General features: G+C 39.7%; 2 protein-coding genes across 2 annotated transcripts; both read left to right on the top strand.

Moving 5' to 3' along the window:
• The first annotated feature begins 837 nt into the window (after positions 1-837).
• LOC147905858 (uncharacterized) lies at positions 838-1,243 on the top strand. The gene is made up of 2 exons (XM_087378943.1): positions 838-912; positions 1,106-1,243. Exons 1-2 carry the CDS (start codon positions 838-840, stop codon positions 1,241-1,243), a joined length of 213 nt encoding a protein of 70 aa, XP_087235069.1.
• A 295-nt stretch (positions 1,244-1,538) lies between these two features.
• Positions 1,539-2,392, top strand: LOC147905857 (uncharacterized). Its single transcript, XM_087378845.1, has 3 exons — positions 1,539-1,789; positions 1,888-2,036; positions 2,292-2,392. Exons 1-3 carry the CDS (start codon positions 1,539-1,541, stop codon positions 2,390-2,392), a joined length of 501 nt encoding a protein of 166 aa, XP_087234971.1.
• Positions 2,393-19,020: the final 16,628 nt, after the last annotated feature.

Genomic DNA, 19,020 nt, shown 5'->3' with positions numbered 1-19,020 from the left:
AATGTGGAATCCCAGAGCAACCACAGGGTGAAGATTGAATGAAGAACCACGAGAGAAGCAACAAACTCCAAGTCGTTTAAGGTGGTATTAAACCTCACCACAATCAAATGATAAGGTGAACCTCGCCACTTACCCTAACCCCGCTTACCCTTTTCTGATCACACCCACTCCAATTGCCATAGAAAGTTTAAGTTCCCATAGAAAATGAAAAAACAGCCAAAAATGGGAAAAAAGCCTTAAATTTCTCATTTCCCACAAAACTACCAACAATGTCATCTCCCAAACTACCAACAATGTCATGAGGCCTTGACATGGCCGTTACGACGACTTTGGGAGCTGCGATCGTTATACGTTTGCTGTGAGTCCGTCCATTCTGTCTGTCAACGTGCATTTCGATCGACAGTTAGGACATTTTCGGAACCTCCATTCCCCCTCCTAGCTCTGCACTTTCAGTACGGTTGTTGATCGGCTCTCAGTCCTCCCATCCTTTCTATCTATTGCAGTGCACTTTGACAGTTACGACAATTTTCCAACCTTCCAATTCGGCCTGCTCATCAGCTGATCGGACTCCGTCCATTTATGTGGCCGATCAAATTCATTCCTGTTGAACGAATGTTCGCAATATCAATATCCACCCCACAAGTACACCTGCTCAACAGGTGCTTGCATCTGATCTTCCTCGTCGCTACCTCGATCTGATTTTTTCTTAAGCCATTAGGCCTAAACGACAAGCAGTTCAATCGGGCATGGCCGTTAACATGCGAGAACTAGCACCAACACTCCATGGCTGCATCATGATACCGTATTTGCTCACCTCCTGCAGAACGTCCCCAACTGATGAAAACGGCTCGGGAGTTCGCATGGCAGACTTCCAGCATGGAATACGGAAAATTCTATGCTCTAACGGACGAGGTACTGACCCGATAATTACGTCCCTCCTCCGAAGTTATCTTCGCCGTTCTGCGATGACGATTTTCCCTTGCGATGCCTCGCTGGATTGCTTTTTTGCACTGCGAAGTACTTGTGACTCTCGGCTTGACAGTTTCTTACGGTTACATGAAAAGAACGTACGCTGGTTTAAGTAATTTCTGCAGTGCTGCCGCAGGAAGAACAGAGAAAACTCGCAGGGAAAAGAGACGGACGGAGTGAGACCCTCACTAAAACACTCATCAGCTGCCGGAACCAACTGGCGTTGATGCGACTTCGTGATGTTAGTCCAACTTCGCGCAGAGATGATGGTTAGTAAATAAGTTATTCTGAATTTCGAGATTTCATAGTGATTGTGTGAATGATCATGGTTAGTAAAGTTATTCTGAATTTCGAGATTTCATAGCGATTGTGTGAACGCACAACGGGCAAATCTAGGAGAACGATTTCGAACGCAAAATTACCTGATCGCATTGCGCGCGCAATAAGCATCTCAGTGAAGCCGTATACATATCGGAGGACACATTTGTCTAACAAGTATCCGTCGTTTGACAGTAGGGCTTGATCCTCCTGGCTCTTCTTACTTCGATGCTCACCTCCAAAGGGTAAAAATGGCGCATATGCCGTCTCGTCGAAGCGTCAAGAACTCTATTAAAACGAGCTCAGAGTCTGAAGAGGCAAAAGTAAGCCAGCCTGCATCAGCAGACAGTCTAACCACTATTGATGAAAGCACTGTTGCACTTGAAAGGACCAGGATAGATCCAACAGGCATCGAAGAAGATACGAAGCAGCTTGAATGGATTCTAAACAGGCTTGCAGACAAGCTTCAGCCGTTGACAACTGGAGCGTTGCCAATCTTGACGTAATTCTACTGCACGACACAAGACCCCTCGTTCTACGAATAAGTAGCTTTCGCTGGCATTCGTCTGCAAGACTTTCATGTACTTATTTTCTTGCCAGGTTTATTCCAAGCCAGCCTGATAAGAAGTCGAAACAGAAACGAATTCAAAGGCCGAAGCCGGGGAATCAAAGCACGCAACGCAAGCCTGACCGGCCAGGAGCTTATATACTTCCTCCATATTGTAGATACGGTTTCTACAGATATTACGGTATGGCGAATGTTTATTGTCATATGCTTCCTCCGTTTTCATTAGACAAATTTGCTAAATGATGGGCTTGGTTCTTAGTCGATCCCCACGATCCTCAGACAGTAATTTGCAGCAAGGCTCGCTGTGTTTTTGGTAATTATGTATAATGGACAGATAGGGCTCGCTCTGAATTTGATTATGTATAAAGGAAAGATACAACTGTCCTCGATCCCCAACTGTTTGATTCTTTATTGGAATCTCGAATGAGGTGTCCAGGCTATGCAGGCCACGGAGCAAAGACGAGCTGGGGCCACAATCTGCCGTTAGGCCAAAAGCCTCCACACGGGAAGAGGACGAGAGGGCTGTTCAAATACTAGCATCGAAGAGACAGAGCAGAAGCAGTAATGTCTGTGATTCAAACAATGGCGGAGATCATCAACTAGATGATCAAGGTCATGAGAAAGCTCAGTGTGTGTGGAGGCCAACCGTCTGCCAATGCCCAAGAGGTTGATAAGAGGTTTAAGGGATGCTGGATCGATTGATTGCTTTCTTCTTCGACAAAATCGTGAGATGCGCAGCAAGTGCATGTCGTGGCTTCTTCCAGCCTCTCGATTCATGGCAGGTTTAATCCCTTGCGGATGCAGGCCTGCAGCTTTGCATGTCGCGGCATGGCTATTTCTTCTCAAATCTTGGCTCCAGTTGAGTTAACACAAGGGCTCCATTGCTGTAAAACTTGGTTTGTCAAAGCCTTTCTCATGCGACACAATTCTCCCACTCTATCACTTGACAAACAAATGCATTCGAAGCGAGTTCGAAGCACACTGCATAAATCACTCACCAACACAATATTGCGCGGAGCCTTTGTCTCTTACTGTCCCTCAACCAAAAAAAGTAATTTGGCGACAGCTATCAGTTGTGGAGTAAATGAAGAGGGATGAAAACGGAAGAGGACAGGAAACGTTGAGAGAGAGAGAGAGAGAGTTAACGGCTCATGAAGTGCTATACTAAGAAAGTCAAAATTCAAAACTAATCTAAATCCTAAGAGAAAATACGAGATTTACTCAACTATGATCTTGGTGCCTTGGCACTCCTCCGCTAGGATACGAGGATATCTCTCTTAGGGCATCTCTTAGTGTTGTGGGAAGCTTGGCCTCCATGATCTCTATACTCCATAGGTCATATCCAGAGTGATACCTACACCTTGATGGTCTAAGTTAGAGCAGAGGCGCGATAGATTAGACCATCATACATGTTCTAGTTTGTCTCTATTTTGTGCATGATCTATGTGGCTATGACTCCATCGCTTCTTGTCTCTTCTTCCTACTAATCCACTCTTCCCTCACATTGGCTAGCTCTTCCTCGTCCACTCCAATGTACCCTCTGCTGACTCAAATGGATAAAGTCTATGACATGCCACTATCTCCGATCTAGCTTTATCTCTTGTGTTCCTATCACCTCATCCTATTTGATCAATCACAATAGAGTCTCTCTATGATCGTGGAAAGGTTGAGGCACACCGAATCATGAAAATGCATTGGTTAAAAAAGTAGTCCAAACCCATGTCTCTTGTCGAAGAGGTAGTAATATTGGAGTGATATTGTCCATGAACCTCATCGTAGACTGGGCATGCACATAGAATGTGCTCCTCGAATGTGTATAGCTTGTAGATCCGCTGCTCTCTAGCTGTGCCTAGTGTAGCTCTCCTTGTCTCAGCTAGTGGATGAGACCCATAGCTATCCAATGGGAATCCTTATTCCATGTGGGACCCATTTGTCCTCCAAATATTGTGGTCTTATAAGCACTCTATTCTTGGATACTCTTAGGAAGTGATTGTGATATATACATACAAGGAACTTCAAACCTTTTAGGTAGGTAGCATGGTGCCATGAAATGAAATGCTTTTTTCTCCTTGAGCCATGTGTCACATGTTTTTTTATATTAGATACATTTTTAGGGAATGACAATCTCCTCCATGAATTGTCAAACTGTCTAGTTTTTGTTGGTCACTGTGAGCTTCATCTACTTCTCAGGTGTTGATTCTTATGATTTACTACCTTGCCCCTTGCCTTTATTCTTTTATTGCCCTCTTCTGCCAGCCCTCTCTCCATTGAGTCTCCACCCTCAGGGGGTTCACCTCTAAAAATTTTAGTGTACCACATGCATTCAAAAGGTGGGGTATTTTAATCCCACTTCTAGAAAAAAATTAATAGGATTACAATAATAGGAGGGGTTTTTTAATTCAAATTTAGAAAAAAATTTGTTAGTTCATAAGTAAAGAGGGGTGGTTTTATTGGGGGGGAAATTTTAGTTGAGGGGTCTTTTAAATACCCCTTGAATGCACGTGATACCTGGGATTTATTAGTAATGCACCCCTTGAGTCTCCACCCCCCCACCTTCGCTCCCCTATTCTCGTCCTTCCCCCATCCCTTGGGGCGTCAACTCCCTTTAGTAAGAAAACCTATCAAAATCTTGAGTATGAGATGAATTTAGCAATATGCCATGAGTAGGAATTATTCAAGTTAACAAGGTTGTGTTCGACACTAAAAGAGCTTCAAATATGTCTTTACACTTTGAAATTTGGGTAACACATGAAAAGGCTACATTAATTTGAAAGGAGATGGGTTTTCCTATTTTAGTGTATTTTTTGTTTTACCCTCCCTCATCCAAAAGACCCCCCCCCTTCGGCCTCACATATTATGAAAAATATGTACAAATCTTAAAATCTTGCACATTTTTAAAGGTATATACCTTATATTTTGTGGGAGGGGGGACATGAAATTTTCATGTTTTTCCCTTGCATACTTGAAGATTTTAAAGGAAATCCATCCATATTATATATGGACCTTGTCCCCCCATACCTTGGACTTTGGACGAGGGTAGTGACATACTACATATTGAGTTGGCACCCCAGGCCCCATCCATGGTTGCCTTGATAGACTTTTGACTAGTGGTCAACAGAAGTCCTCATGAATCATTAATTTTTTAGTGATTCTACTACTCATAGAATCAGGGGCAGATTTATTTGGTTTGGTCATTCAAGTAGCTAGCTTGGCTAGGTCTAGTAGGAAAGACTTTTGCACGGCATGGTTTGATCGACCTAGTCTCTTTAATCAAGGCTACCATGGCCTCAAGGGGAATATGAAAGGCCTTGAGTGGGGCAGTGGATAGGGTTTTAGTGGTTAAAGTTTCAAGCGTGATGATTGTTGGCTGTGTGCAGGCCCAGTTGGGTAGAACGAGCGTGAAAGGGGGGGCAATGCTATTGGGTCCTGCTCCCCTTTACCCCTATATGAATCTGCCTAAGGTCAATCCCATCCTTGGCCTGATGAGACGAGAAAGTTGGGCACTACACATTTGAGCTTGGAGAAAATATAACATCTCACTGTAATGCCACCACTTGTTAATTCGAGTATTTTGGCATGATGTTGGTAGCCTAATTTGAAATATAAGATGTTGTTCTTAACTTGGAACTGTTTTTGTGGATTAAGGTTAAAATGATAAGTGATATGTTGCCTTAAGATTTAAGTTTTTCCTTGGTTTGCTTGATGTATCGAGGAAACTATTTCTTTGTCCATCATCATTGGAAGTTTTTTGGAAAGCATAGGGTCTCTATCTGGTATGGCTTCCATTTTGCATTGAAGTGTTTGTGCACTAGAGCATTACAAGATTCATTATTTGACCTTGAATTCAGATTGTTGTCTCTATTGCACATGGCTCTTGTAGACAAAATTCTCAGCAAGATGGTGGAAGGTACATTACTTTGTTTGGACTCGAGGCTTCTTGTTCCTTCCTTTTGTGCATTTGTTCAAATTTCTTTGAATGGAATACATGGATTTCTACATAGCATTAATTTAAAAGACACTCTTGGAGTTTGCTTCTTAGCTTGGTTAATGATCTTGGTTTGGTCTCCTGTTTTCTTGAGTTACTTTGTTTGTGAGGAGGGTAGTTTGGTTTGGTTCATGAGAGTGAGGGCTTTAGATTCAATTAATTCATGTGGAGTTAGTGACCTCGGGAGTTCACCAAACAATATGTAAGATAGCACATGAGTTCAATAGAAGGGATTGTATTTGCTTAAGGAGTTACAAAAATTTCACATATAGGTGTGGTATAAGGGGTACTTTAAATCCCTTCTTTTGAACACATGTGATATAGCGGGTTTCACATAGTAAACCCCCCGGGGTTATTGAGAAGGATGGGCATGGAATTTCTCAAGTGCTATAGTGGTGTTACATGATGTGAGCCTTCTACACAAGTATAACCTCTTCTTATTCATTAGTGTTATTTGTTAAAATGATTGAAATTACTGAGCACCTTGCAATCACATTCAAGGGGCAACTATTTAGAATAGTAGGTGCAAGAGTCCCCTTAACTGGAATACATCTAATTTTTAGGTTTAATGGAAACCTATGGCTGGCCATCTATTTTACGAGCTAACTTGTAAGATTGGGATTATAAGTGATAGTATCGTACATCCCGAGACATTTGGAAGAATATTGGAATGTTGGGATTGTAAGGAGTAGGAGTATGTAGCTATTAAAGTCATTCAAAATTTTTAGAAGTATTGTGATGTTACTATGACTGAAATAGATGTGCTGGTGTGCTTGCTAAGCATTACGAAATTGGATGACGGCTTGTTTACAACATTTATGTTATGTTAGGTGTGCTGAAATGGATGTGCTGGTGTGCTTGCCAAGCACTACAAAATTGGCTCAGAGCTTATCTACAGCATTTATATTATGAGATAGTCTCTGTGCTAACTCACTTGTATATCCTCTCCATATAATTAAAGATGATTTATACTCACACAAGTTTTTTTAATGTATGTTATGGCAAAGCAAGGGATTTGTTTGGTTGAAAGGTTGGTTTGACTATCATGTATGTTATGGCAAAGCAGGGGATTTGTTTGGTTGAAAGGTTGGTTTGACTATCATATTCACACAATATATCAGGCCCTCACTTGATAGGTTCTAACATTTTGTTGTATTTTAGTAATTTATAATTGGGTTGTCTTGTGATGCATCAATTTTTGAGAGGCATGTGCCAAGCTTGTACTTTTTTTAATGTAAAAATAGTTATAGGCCTTTTCATGTTGATCTAGTTCGTGATTTTGGCCACCAACTTTTTGAGTCAATTGCATGTATGTCTTTTGGTATTTTGGTGTCTTGTGCTATTTTGTTTAGTATTTTTTGTTTACTAAAAAATTAAGAAGGGGCCTAAGAAATTTATGCTGAGATTCCCAAAAATGGTTTGAAAAGAGACCTATTTATTGGTAGCACTTTGGTCAATATGTATGCCAAATGTGGCTTGCTTGCAAAAGCATGGGCATTGTTGGACAAGCTACTAGTTCACAATGTAGTTTCCAGGATTGTGCTAATTGTAGGGTATGTTGAACATGGGGTTGGTAAGGAAGCATTGAGCTATTTTGAACAAATGCAACTAGAGGGCATCTCTCCACATACTATTACATTTGTTTATAGCTTAAAAGCTTATGGTAGGATAGGAGCCATAGACAAGGGCAGACAAATACACACTGAGATCACTAGGAAGGGGTTGGAGATAGGCCATTTTATTGGTGGCACCTTGTTTGCAATGGACTTGGTGAGGAAGCACTGAACTATTGTAAACAGATGCAATGTTGGGCATCCCCACAAATGATGTCATATTTGTCTCTAGCTTCAAAGCTTGTGGCAACATAGGAGTGGTAGAAAATAGTTAAGCAATACCTGATGAGATTGCTAGAATGAGGCTAGAAGAGATTTTGTTGTTGGCAGTACCTTCACTGATATGTATGCCATGTGTGGCTCACTTGCTCACTTACAAAAGCATGGGAAGTGTTTGGCAAAGCTTCTAGGTCAAGATGTGGTGTCATGGAATTGTCTAATGGTAGGATTGCTGAAAAAAGGCTGAAAATAAGGCATGGTAAGGAAGCACTAAATTTTTTTGAGTAGATGCAACTGGAGGGTGTTCTCTCCAAATGCCATGACATCTATGTCCAGCTTGAAAGCTTGTGGTAGCATAGGACGCATAGGCAAGGGCCATGAAAAAATAAATACATGACATTGCTAGAAAGGGGTTGGAACTAGATCTTGCTAATATGCCACATGTGGTTCACTTGCAAAAGCATGGTAAGTATTTGGCAAACTACTAGTTGAAGACAGCTTTTTATGGAATGCACTAATTGTAAGAAACTTTGAACATGGGCTTGGTAAGGAAGCACTGAATTGTTTTAAGCGGATGTAATTTAATGGTGTCTCTCTGTCTGAATACTACCTCATTTGTTTGCTACCTGAAATGGTGTTGTAGCATAGGAGTGGTAGACAAGGGCATATAATTATATGTTGAAATTGTCAAACAGGGATTGTAAAGCACCCTTAAGGCACCTTGGTTGATATGATTTCTTGCAAAAGCATGGAAGGTGTTTGACAAGTTTACCAATTCACAATGTAGTCTCTTGGATTGCACTTATTGCAGGATATATAGAGCATAAGCTTGGTGAGAAAGCACCGAATTGATTCAAATAAATGCAGCTGAAGGGCATATCATTATACACCCTTGCATTTTGCTTGCACCTTGAAAGCTTGTGGCATCATAGTGTTATATACAAGGGCATAAAAAAATGTGGTGAAATTTCTAGAAAGGGGTTAGAAAGAGAGTTGTTTTTGGGCAACATTTTGAATGATATGTATGCAAAATATGGCCCTAATATGGCTTGCTTTCAAAAGCATAGGAAGTGTTTGATAGGTTGCTAGTTCAAGGTGTAGTCTCATAGAACACACTTATTTCAAGATATGCTAAATTGGGCTTGGAAAGGAAGCACTGTGAACTATTTTGTATAGTTACAACTAGAGGACATCTCTCTAGATGCCCTCATAGCTATTTGTAGCTAGAAAGCTTGTGGCAGTATAGCAGCAGTAGAAAAGGCCCAAGAAATACATGTTGAGATTTCCAAAAAGGGTGAGGAAGTAGAATTTTTTATGGCAAATTAGGGAGGTAGCAAGCTAAGGGGTGTCCACTTCCGGACCACTTTCGGGTGAGTGTGACACCTGCTCCAGTGAAAATACAAAGGTTTTGCTTCGGTCTGCAATACCTCAATCGAGGTATTATATCCAATGAAAATCACACATGAGGACAACCGAGCCAAGCCAATACCTCGATCAAGATCCTGGACTTTTTTCACCGAACCGAGCCTATACCTCGATCGAGGTCTCATGGCATGCCACCTATACAAGCCACCTATACGTCGTTCGAGGTATCGTGGCAATCCAGCTATACCTCGATCGAGGTATTGGCAAGTCCACATACCTTGATCTCGATCGTGTCATATACCTCGATCAAGGTAAAAACCATTCGACAGGGCAGTTGACATACCTCGATCGAGGTATGCTGGACCGATGACTTGGCCGCGTGTCCAATACGTCGATCGAGGTATGTGGCATCTGGTTGGCTGCTGACATACCTCGATCGAGGTATCGTGGTAGGTCCATACCTCGATCGATGTAGATGGACCGATGTGTATGTGGCATGTCAAATACCTCGATCGAGGTATAGAGGTATGACGGAGCGATGTATATGTGGCATGTAAAATACCTCGATCGAGGTATCGTGGCATGTATAGACCTCAATCGAGGTATATGTATCGCTATGTATGTTGCATGTGAAATACCTCGATCGAGGTAGGGAAACCCTAAATTTTCGTATATAAAGAGAGGGACCCCCCCTCATTCTTCATACCTTGATCGAGCTCCTCCTCATCAAAATCGATGGATTTACGGGAGGTCGACGGAATTGAGCCAGTGACGGAGAGCGACTGACTGACAACGACAGAGATGGACGGAGAGTCCAGGTAAGGTTTTTTTTATGTAGCATTTTTTTTTTGTGAAAATTTATTTAAATTTTAGTTTATAGGAATAATTATAAAATATTTCTAAATTTCAAATGCATTTTAAAGTTTTTTTAATTTTTTTTTGGAATTACGTAATTTTTTATTGAAAATGTGAAAATGTAAATAATTTGTTTTTTAAAATCATCTTTAAAAAAAAAGAGATTGAAGTTATTTTTTAAATTAGTCCTATTTTTATTTAAATAAAAAAACGTGTAAATTTTATTTTTAAAAATGATCTTTGAAAAAAAAAGAAAATAAGAGTTTATAGGAAAATGTAATGTAATTATAAAATATTTCAAAATTTCAAATGCATTTTAAATTTTTTTTAAATATTTTTTTTTAAATTGTGTAATTTTTTATTTAAAATTTAAAAATGTATATATTTTGTTTTTTTAATTCATCTATTTATAATTATAAAATATTTCTAAATTTCAAATGCATTTTAAAGTATTTTTATTTATTTTGTGAAATTACGTAATTTTTTATTTAAAATGTGAAAATGTAAATATTTTGTTTTTGAAAATCATCTTTTAAAAAAAAAGAGATTAAAGTTATTTTTTAAATTAGTGCTATTTTTATTTAAATAAAAAAACTTTTAAATTTTATTTTTAAAAATGATCTTTGAAAAAAAAAGAAAATAAGAGTTTACAGGAAAATGTAATCTAATTATAAAATATTTCAGAATTTCAAATGCATTTTAAATTTTTTTAAATAATTTTTTTAATTACGTAATTTTTTATTTAAAATGTGAAAATGTATATATTTTGTTTTTTTAATTCATCTTTTTATAATTATAAAATATTTCTAAATTTCAAATGCATTTTAAAGTTTTTTTATTTTTTTTGGAATTACGTAATTTTTTATTTAAAATGTGAAAATGTAAATATTTTGTTTTTTAAAATCATCTTTTAAAAAAAAAGAGATTAAAGTTATTTTTTAAATTAGTGCTATTTTTATTTAAATAAAAAACGTTTAAATTTTATTTTTAAAAATAATCTTTGAAAAAAAAGAAAATAAGAGTTTATAGGAAAATGTAATCTAATTATAAAATATTTCAGAATTTCAAATGCATTTTAATTTTTTTTAAATAATTTTTTCAAATAACGTAATTTTTTATTTAAAATTTGAAAATGTATATATTTTGTTTTTTAAATTCATATATTTATAATTATAAAATATTTCTAAATTTCAAATGCATTTTAAAGTATTTTTATTTTTTTTTGGAATTACGTAATTTTTTATTTAAAATGTGAAAATGTAAATATTTTATTTTTGAAAATCATCTTTAAAAAAAAGAGATTAAAGTTGTTTTTTAAATTAGTGCTATTTTTATATAAATAAAAAAACGTTTAAATTTTATTTTTAAAAATGATCTTTGAAAAAAAAAGAAAATAAGAGTTTAAAGGAAAATGTAATCTAATTATAAAATATTTCAGAATTTCAAATGCATTTTAAATTTTTTTAAAATAATTTTTTTTAATTACGTAATTTTTTATTTAAAATGTGAAAATGTATATATTTTGTTTTTTTAATTCATCTATTTATAATTATAAAATATTTCTAAATTTCAAATGCATTTTAAAGTGGATAGCATTAGTGGATAAGTGCTGGCTGCACCACCGCACCACATCATGTGCATCCTTGAAGCGATCGGCAGTGTGACGCAACTGGTATCGATGCAAAGCACGCTTCACGCAAGCACCTGCACCATCATGCTCTCCCTTACCGTGCCCTGTCTCGAAGTAGCTCCATGTGATCGGAATGCCTGTCTCACGGTGCCATCTACAGAACCAATAAAACTGTCTAGCGGATTTGAACTGACCACCACAGTTGTCTGACCAGATCCAGCGCCGCTGCCATGTGACACCATGATCCCTCAAGAAACTATCATGCAAAGTGAAGCAATGCTGCACAAAATGGGCATCATGCGATCGATCATCACTAATGTAGAAGTGATACTCTCGCACAATGATGCATGAGTCCATGGTGCTATCAATGCTATCCACATGAGCCTGTGCATGACGATAGCTAATGTGCACAAATATAGCAACCTGCAATATGGCATTGAAAAAAAATATGACTATTGAAATAATTCAATATAATGAGGCCATAAAAAAATCAATACTCAATCACACGTCACCTGTTCGGAGAAATAATACTCTGATTGGATCTCATGCTGTGGTGCAAAGGTGTAATTCTCCGCAAAGTCCACCACTGAGACAACCACCCTTGTAGGAAATGTCCTCAAACATGCACGGAATTGACGATCCTCCCATTTCACAGTGTGCGAGTGGCATATGTAGCGGTACAACTTCCCTCGAAAACTGTCAATGAATACAACACGTGGTGTCTCCTTCCCCACAAGCTACAACCTCCTCGACTGTGCACCACCATCTAATGTCAAGGTACTGAACTCATACTGCTGCCAACGAACCATCTGCACATCACAAGTATCTAGTGCAACTCGTGGCACTCTAGCAAAGTCACCACACAAAGTACACCTGCCTTCCACACAATCAAGGGAGTGGAATAAAGCATCACCATCTCGTGTACACAATATGGAATGAATGAAGTTGCGAGGGCTAGTAGGAACCACTCCCCTATGACCATCAAGGGAACGGAATACGTCATACATCAATCCAAAATCCACATGGTAGCGACAACAGCATGTGTCACGCTCCTGAGAGCATCGCTCAAATGACCTCTGCCCAATCCTGAACTCTGGGTGCGCCTCTACAGACTGAGTGTACAACTCAGTCTGGGTACACTCCAAAAAACATGCACCATGCTCAATGTACACACCGCGTGACACCCTCTTCTGCAATGCCTTCTTGAACACCGGGGATGCTCTGCAATGCTCCTCCCAAAACTGTTGTATGAAGGACCTAGTGGAATCATCCAACAATCGATCGCTGCGAGGTGCATGACCACTCGAAGCCCAAAGAGCATCAGTCTCACTATCCTCTAGACTCTGCCTCCTAATCATGCCTGCTCGCAATGTGCGTGGTGCAATCTGAAGAAGACGTGAAGCGGTACGCACATGGCCTATCATAGGAGGTCTACTAATGGTAGCCACAATAGCACGACGTGCTGCCAAGGCATCACTGGAGTTCGTATGCTTAATAGAAGCATAGGAATGTCGAACACTACTAAGCACCTTGCTACATACAACCCTATCTCTACGTGCACCAAGACCAGCAAGCCTCATCTACCAAGTCATGGTGATCAATCAAGGACGTGAGAAGAGAAGACTGCGAAGCTGGCATGAGGTCACAAAAAAAAGACTGCATAATCTTGCTAGTATGATGATGGATAGTGGACTTCAGCAAGTCACGTCGTGAAGCAACACTGCTGCTGCAAGGTGGGGCAAGGGGATCAATGGGAGATGGTAGGGTGGAGAGGGGAAGGGAGGCGCCAAGGGGAACAGGGGGAGGGGGAGGGGGAGGGGGGAGGGGGAAGAGGTAGAGGTGGAGGCGCCAAGGGGAACGAGGGGAGGGGGAAGAGGTAGGGGAAGGGCGGAGGCTGGAGGTAGGGGAGCGGATGAGGATGGGGGGACAATCGAGGTGGGGGTGGGGGTGGGGGTGGAGGTGGAGGTAGAGGTGGGATGTAGAGGTGGAGGTGGATCGATGGTGGCAGCGCGAGCTCTAGCTCTAGAGGCTCTCTTGTGCTCACGAGCCTTTCGCTTGCACTCCTCGTCAATGAGATTTGGGGGGGGTTCCTACATCTTTCACGTCTACTAGATCTACGGCTTTGAGAACCCATTCTCAATGAAAGTAGGATGGAAGGTGTGACAAAGTGATGAGGAGGCAAGAATGGCTAAGAATGGGTGAAATGAACCAAAACGTGGTGTCTTATAGAGAGCCTAACCTCATCCACTAGATTGCTCTTAGATTGCTCTTCATTATTATTGGTGGAGAAGGTGCTAAGATTGAAACTAATTGGCTGGGATCCAACGTTAATTTTGAATATTTGCATCGTTTGATTTTATTCCAGTTTTGTTCTACTAATACCTTGATCGAGGTATGATAAGCCTAGGTAATATACCTCGATCGAGGTATTCAATGCCTCACGTAGGTATAAACCTCGATCGAGGTACATACCCCACGGTCAATAACCTCGATCGAGGTATTCCATGCCTCATGCAGGTCATAAACCTCAATCGAGGTATTCCATGCCTCATGCAGGTCATAAACCTCGATCGAGGTATTCCATGCCTCATGCAGGTCATAAACCTTGATCGAGGTATTTTATGCCTCGCACATCGCAGTCATAAACCTCAATCGAGGTATTCTATGCCTTGCGCACATCGTGATGTGTATAGATGTGGCTGATGTGGCACCATGCATGGTCATGATGTGGCAATATGGTGTGGAATATATGAGTCTCTTCCATGATGTGGAAATGTGATGTGGCAGGATGAGTTGGCATTCATGAGGTGGTAGATTGACATGGCAAATTGAGGTGGAGGGATTGGTGACATGGCAAGGTTGATGGGGTATGCCAAGATGGCAAGGTGTGATGACATGGCTCCAAGAGTTCCTATGATGTGGAATGATGAGGTGGCACATGTGGCTGATGTGGCAGCACGTGTGGCAATGTAAGGTGACATGGCAAGGAGTGATGTCACATCTCCTTGATGACATGGCACCACGCGGTCTAACAACGTGGCATGGTTGTAAGGCAAAACTAGATGACTCAGCCTTCCACATGGGCAACATGAACACTCCAAAGGATTGCCACTAGGGTCGGTGATGTTCCTAGCCTACCTCACCAAGCCTAATACCAAGCCTACCTTGTCTTGGTATTAGGCTTGGGTGGCCCTTTTTCCCCCACAAAAGGGAGATTTCACTCTTGGAGGCCATATCGTACGTTTCCCTTACTCGAATTTAACCAAAATTTTTTCCCCTTATTCATCATGTGGAGAATAATAATATTGACATTTTTCAAATGTTTGGTCATGTTTGAGAATTACTAGATTTATTTTTAATATTCTTTGTTGATCCTCAGAGGAGTAAAAGTAAAAATTAAACTTCAATCTTCCTAAATCTAACCGTTGGATTTGGGATTTGATGATTCAACCACACACCCTTATGTGCCTACTAACCTTCCACCAAATTGGATTTGCTTAATTATTCAAAATACTAAAAAAATGTGGTGTGCTACTAAAATGCATGTATTTTATGACTTTATTTATTATAAATAATTATTTATAATTACATAAATCATTCAAAAAATTACCAATAAATCAAGTTAAGCTCTACATAATGTAAAGAGACCACTTACAAAGTTTCAATAACATTTAATGAAAAATGAGTGGGAAATTTAGAATTTAATATAACACTGTCTGTTCATGACAAAGGTGTGACCACCCTGGAACCATGCCGTGTGACACAAAGAAATTTTTTGTGTGTGCATCGAATTTTCGATAAGACTATATGATTGTGTACACAATAGCAAGTGTGATGTTGTGTCTGAAGACTTCAAAGACTAGATCCATAGGGAAGCAGTTGAGATTTGCATTTTTGTGTGCTAAAAAGCTTGTTTTTCCACCTCCTAAGGAATGGGGAGTGAACAAAAAGTGGACACCCTTAGCTTGCTACTTCCCATTACCATGGTTGGTATGTATGCAAAATGTGGCTTGCATGCAAAAGAAGAGAAAGTACTTGGCACGCTTCTAGTTGGAGACGTAGTCTCATCAAATGCACTAATTGCAAGATATCACCAGCTAGGAGAAGGTGAACACATTTACCATTGTTGATATCCTTGGTCATGCAAGCCAATTGGATGAGGTCTCGACGAGGTGCTATCAATGTTCAAGAAAATGCCTTTTCATCCTAATATTGTGGTGTGGCATATAGTGTTTGGTGCTTATCAAAAATGCCATTGGGGTGATATGTCATTTGGAATTAGGTTGGCCTTTGAACATGCATTGTAATTCAATGAAAAGGATACTTAGCTTATGTGTTGATGTCTAACATCCATGCAGACATCCATGCAGATGCTAGCATGTAGGATGACAAGAAGAAGGTGGAGGCAATGAGACTGATAGGACAAGCATGGAAGAAGCCAAGACAATAGAGATGTTGGGTTGAAGCCAGCAACGGTGTGCAGTCCTATTAAGGGGTCACACAGGACATTCCCAAGCAAAAACATCTGACACAAAGCTAAAGGAACATTCCATTAAGTGAAAGAGAAAGGCTTTGTCCAAGTGTTGCTATGGTATCACAAGAGTATCCTTTGTTGATGGAAGAAAGATAGAAGAATGTTGATCTAAAAAAGCAATCTGTTGATTATTTATGATACATTGCACAGTATCTTTTTGAATCTTGTAATGTTACAGTACCATACTTGGGATCTTGAACCTAGAAACGCCATTCCCCAACTCTTGTAGTTGGGGCATGCTAAATTAGTATGTTGATGATCAAGTTAAATCTTTTTATGAGGCAGAGTTTGGTTTTGTTAAGAATACATGTGAAAGCTTTCACTGTGTAAATGATAAAGGTACTAACGCCAACATGATAACAATTTAGAGTTTGGACTATTTCTCATCTTTTTACAAATTGAGTGGAGAAGTCCTAAGAATCAACAATATAAAGGTGGAGTTTGTAGTTCCAAATGCTCTCATAGGAGTCTTGGTACATAGACAAAGGATCTAATAAGAGATTTGTAATGGGATATCTAAACATACGACTAAATATATGTTTTAAGCTCAATTAGAGGATCCCTTGGGTGAGAGATTCTTCTACTTTGTGCATTCGTCAATGTAGTGCATTGTTGCTGATACAAGGCCAAGGCATCATGATTCTTCAAGCCTTTTGTTCCTTATAGTCAATTATTGCCAACCATTGTAGTTGCAATAAAGCAAGTTCTCCATAAGTGGAGGGATGTTTAACAACCCTTCATCAAATAGCTTGAAGAACCTTCCAAGGATCTCCAACAAGATTTTATTGTAAGTATGCACTTTTGTGATAGGGTATGAGAGTAATTCTTGCTGTGGGAAAGCCTAACTATTTCAAGCCAACCACACAATGACGAGTTGGCTATAGATAGTGTTGGTAAACTGAAAGGAAAGAATAGAGTGAACACAAACTTAGAATACTTGCATATAGAATGAAGAAGAGTGAGGTCCTTATGTAGGCACCTCTTACATGCTCACTGACATCACTGATGACTTCAGAGCTCCACAATCATCTCCTTAATCTGCTCCTAGATTCTCTCAATCATCCTATGTGGCTTACCACCACCTAACTGTGCTTATGGGCACCTAACTGTGCCTCTAGCACTCACACATAGAAACCAAGGTGTGCCTGAGGCATACACCTTGAGATATCCCAACAAACCCCCCCTCAAGGGAATGCCTCAGGCTATGTCAAGGATACAGCTAGCACAAGGTGTCTCATGCCATCTCATGGTGGTCATGGATCTATCAATGGCTAGGATCTCAAGCTAGCAAGGGTTCCCATGGGTGTAAGGTAAACAAAAGGGATACAAAAAGACCTTCCAATGGTTATGTCCCCTGCATGTACATGCACACAATGTCTGCAGGAGGTACCATGGAACAAAAAAACATACACATGCCCTATATCATAAGGTGACCAGAGGTGTTTACAAAACACACAAAACACAATAGTTTATTTCATTCATTTTGGAGGACTATCCAGGCTGAGTACCTTGACTCAACATAAAAAGAGAGATCTGGAGCATACATAGAGATGATTTAAAAAGCATAATCTTCAAAGGATGCCTCATCTTGTGGAGGCACATCAACTGAAAGTAGATTGGCATTTTCTGTCTTTGAAGTTGCTTCCTTTTTGGCTCTGCAAAACTTCTCATGATGATTGTTTTTGCCACAGTGTTTGCATGGATTGATTTTGAAGCAGTCCTTTGAGTGGTGATTTGTCTTCCCACAATGATTGCAAGGTGAAAACTTGCCCTTTTGGACTTTTATGGCATAAGCTGTGTCATTGCCTTTCCTAAGCTCCATGTGCCTTTCTTCTTCTTGGAGAGCAGAGATAATACCTTCAAGATTAGGATTAGGAAGATTTTTTAAAGTGGTAACAATATGATCATAATCTTCAGGCATACTCTTAAGCAACACTACCATAGCATCATCTGTAGTGATAGGAGAGTTGATAGAAGCAAGTTGAGTCATAAGACTCCGCATGTAATTGACATGGGCTGCCAAAGGAGTGCACTAACCATCTTCAATTCAAAGAAAGAGATTTTAAGTGATAATTTGAGATGTGAGAGCTAGCACCAAAAATCATGTCAAGCTTCTGCCAAGCTTCTGAAGGAGACTCTAAGTCAGAGATGTGATGAATATAATCATCTCCTAAAGGAAGAGCAATGATACCATATGCTTTCTCCTCTCTAGTGGGATCCCTTGCCGGGCATGTCGGAGCTGAGTATTCTCCAGCATTGGAGGCTGTAGAAGAAGAAGTTGAAGCCGGTTTTACAAGTCCCCAAAGGTTTTCCCTCATCAATGCAAATTTCACCTTCATCTGCTCCACAATCATCTCCTCAATCTGCTCCTAGATTCTCTCAATCATCCTATGTGGCTTACCACCACCTAACTGTGCTTATGGGCACCTAACTGTGCCTCTAGCACTCACACATAGAAACCAAGGTGTGCCTGAGGCATACACCTTGAGATATCCCAATAGATAGCTGATAGCAAGTGATGTTGAACCATTGGCTTTTAGATTTTTGACTATCATGGTAAGGTTTATGTATATTGCTCTCTTACTTTTATAGCAAGAAGTTGACTTTTGATTGATATAAGAAGGTGACTTTCTTTGTAGGATAGTCAAAAACCCATGCTAGTAGCACTACATTCATCTTTTATGAACTCATCTTTTTAGAGGGCTTGCTACTATGAAAGAGTAGCGTTAGGTAGAATTGGCAAAAGGGCTATAGGTCTGAGTAAAACTGCTTATGTTTGTAGCAAGTAAGGTTGATTGCACTATCGGAAATATAGGAGAGGGACAAGAAGAAGGTGAAGAGGGTGCATGAGATGGAGGGAATTATAGGAAAGCTCATTATTTTCTAAACAAATGCTAAGGTCTTTTACATAGAGCTGCTAGATTTGATGGTTGTTGTATTGATAGTGAATCAACTACTCTAAAG

Source organism: Dipteris shenzhenensis, chromosome 1 (genome assembly GCF_047967505.1).
Source record: "Dipteris shenzhenensis isolate YYH24624 ecotype China chromosome 1, Dip_SZ_1.0, whole genome shotgun sequence".
Classification (NCBI taxonomy): Eukaryota; Viridiplantae; Streptophyta; class Polypodiopsida; order Gleicheniales; family Dipteridaceae; genus Dipteris; species Dipteris shenzhenensis.
The sequence above is the reverse complement of the archived record's forward strand: the minus strand, read 5'-3'. Positions and strand labels throughout refer to the sequence as shown.

Bases quoted from the DNA above. Each gene is read 5' to 3' on its own strand.
- LOC147905858 (XM_087378943.1), top strand. From the start codon at position 838: ATGAAAACGGCTCGGGAGTTCGCATGGCAGACTTCCAGCATGGAATAC. The intron at 913-1,105 runs GTACTGACCCGA...GTGCTGCCGCAG, and splicing joins TCTATGCTCTAACGGACGAG to GAAGAACAGAGAAAACTCGC.
- LOC147905857 (XM_087378845.1), top strand. From the start codon at position 1,539: ATGGCGCATATGCCGTCTCGTCGAAGCGTCAAGAACTCTATTAAAACG. The intron at 1,790-1,887 runs GTAATTCTACTG...TTTTCTTGCCAG, and splicing joins GGAGCGTTGCCAATCTTGAC to GTTTATTCCAAGCCAGCCTG. The intron at 2,037-2,291 runs GTATGGCGAATG...TGAGGTGTCCAG, and splicing joins CGGTTTCTACAGATATTACG to GCTATGCAGGCCACGGAGCA.